This window comes from Pundamilia nyererei, unplaced genomic scaffold, assembly GCF_000239375.1.
Source record: "Pundamilia nyererei isolate P.nyererei 1_Seehausen unplaced genomic scaffold, PunNye1.0 scaffold00111, whole genome shotgun sequence".
Taxonomy (NCBI): Eukaryota; Metazoa; Chordata; class Actinopteri; order Cichliformes; family Cichlidae; genus Pundamilia; species Pundamilia nyererei.
This window is the reverse complement of record NW_005187512.1, coordinates 2,664-4,423: the sequence shown is the minus strand read 5'-3', so window position 1 is coordinate 4,423 and position 1,760 is coordinate 2,664. Positions and strand designations below refer to the sequence as shown.

Below are 1,760 nucleotides of genomic sequence, written 5' to 3'. Positions count from 1 at the left end.
TTTTTTTTGTGTGCATTCTCACATCTAGCTTTTTCTCCAGGCTTTCAATACGGTCTTTCTTTGATGCCAGGTTTGCTCTGGTGTACCTGTTCTGAGTAGGCAGATACAGCACCTGTGCAGACGCAGATAATATGAACAGTTTCAACAACAGACAAGAATTTAATTGGTAGCAATATCGTGAGATCACGAGTACAACAGTTTCCCCACATACCGTAAAGAAGTGTATGTAATGCATATTGTTAAAGGTGGCACACAGCAAGCCTACTCTGCTTTAGATGCATCCTCACTGCTGTATATTCGTCGTTTGGTTTAGGTGAGGGTGTTACTTTAGTAGAGCTTGGACTGCTCAAGTACAGCATGAAAAAAAATTGTTATTACCCCAATTTGCTGAAACGCATATTATTCCAGTGGGGAGGTGGGGGGTGAAAAACAGAAGATACAGAATCACACAAGGCCCAGACTAGTGTTTTAGATCACAGTGGACTTGCACACCTCAGGAAACTCACTTCAAAACACTTAAGCTTCGGGGAGAATGATCGAGAGTCAACACCTCAGCTGTGTGCCATCGAAGGCAGACTGGGTGTGTAATAACTAGTTGGGTTAGACTGCACTGCACTACACTCCATCCATGTGTATTTCTACACACTAGAAGCTTCTAATTTAGAAATATGACAAATATACTGACCAAAAGGTGGTAACAAATCTCTACACCTGTTTATGCTTCTCTGACTTCTCATTTTTGGTCCATGGGTGCTCACCTGTCCGTAGCATTCCTCCCACACCTGGCTGTAAGCCTCCATGCTGAGGTCACCGTGGCCCATACCTCCCTTCACCACCTCCATTTCTGCTGCCAGGACTAACTTTGCCTGTTTGTTGACACACAGGTAAACAGAATTACTGAGTGTAAACAGTGTAAGGGACTTCTTTTTTTAAAGCAGAGACATCAGTGCTGCCGGGTTACCTGTTCCATCTCCTCTGTGCTAATTGGCTTGTAGGAGGTTTTTTCCAGGTAAGCAATATGTGACGCGTTGTTAGACGTAGACGTGGGGCCTCGGATTTTGCCGCGCTGCAGCTGATTGGCAGCATTGGCTGAAGGGTGATGCAAGCAGTCAAAATGCAGCATGGTGATCATTTCCTGTTTGATGAGCTCTTCGGCCTGCTGGAGGTCAGAGAGTGGCTCCATGGAGGTGGGACGGAGAACAGACTCGTTTACCTGCAGACACGGAGGATCATAAGCACAACTGGATCCATTTAATGCCAGCTAAAGTAGACGAAATTTATTTTTTCTTTGATTTCTGAAAGATTTGGTGATTACATTCAAATACACATTTTCCTGCATTTTATTTAAATTATTTTAATGTTGTAATTTTACCTCAGTAGGTCTGGGGAGACTCCTCTGAACAGGAGTGTGCCGCAATTTCAACTCCTTCTCTCTTTCAGCGTCTCGTTGAGCCTGGAAAACGGCATAATGTAAACCTGTTGGATATATCTTATTCAAACTACGTGTGTGTGTGTGTGTGTGTGTGTACACGCACCTGCTTGCGTGCTTCTACATCTGCAGAGTCTTCTATGAATCCCGTCTCAGCCTCGGTTTCTTCGAGTTCTTTCTCAGCGTTTTCAGGAAGAACGATCTCAAAGTCGTTCTTAGGAACAGGAAGTGACATCAGACCCTGTCGCAGGTGCTGCAAGCTTTCCCTTTGCTGTGAAGAGAAGAACAGCAGGTAATTCATTCTGTGGTGTGTTGTTTGTTTCTTAACACA

The 1,760-nt window shown here is 44.3% G+C and overlaps 1 protein-coding gene across 1 annotated transcript in view; it reads right to left on the bottom strand.

Annotated features, from left to right (window-relative positions):
- cdc5l (CDC5 cell division cycle 5-like (S. pombe)) overlaps positions 1-1,760 on the bottom strand; it is a gene marked incomplete at its 5' end in the record, with an annotated part of 6,233 nt that overhangs the window by 1,857 nt on the left and 2,616 nt on the right. Inside the window, 5 exons of the mRNA XM_013912989.1 lie at positions 23-112; positions 759-866; positions 962-1,213; positions 1,373-1,453; positions 1,536-1,751. Of these exons, the coding sequence (XP_013768443.1) occupies positions 23-112; positions 759-866; positions 962-1,213; positions 1,373-1,453; positions 1,536-1,751 (747 nt within the window). The remainder of the gene's footprint in view (positions 1-22; positions 113-758; positions 867-961; positions 1,214-1,372; positions 1,454-1,535; positions 1,752-1,760) is intronic.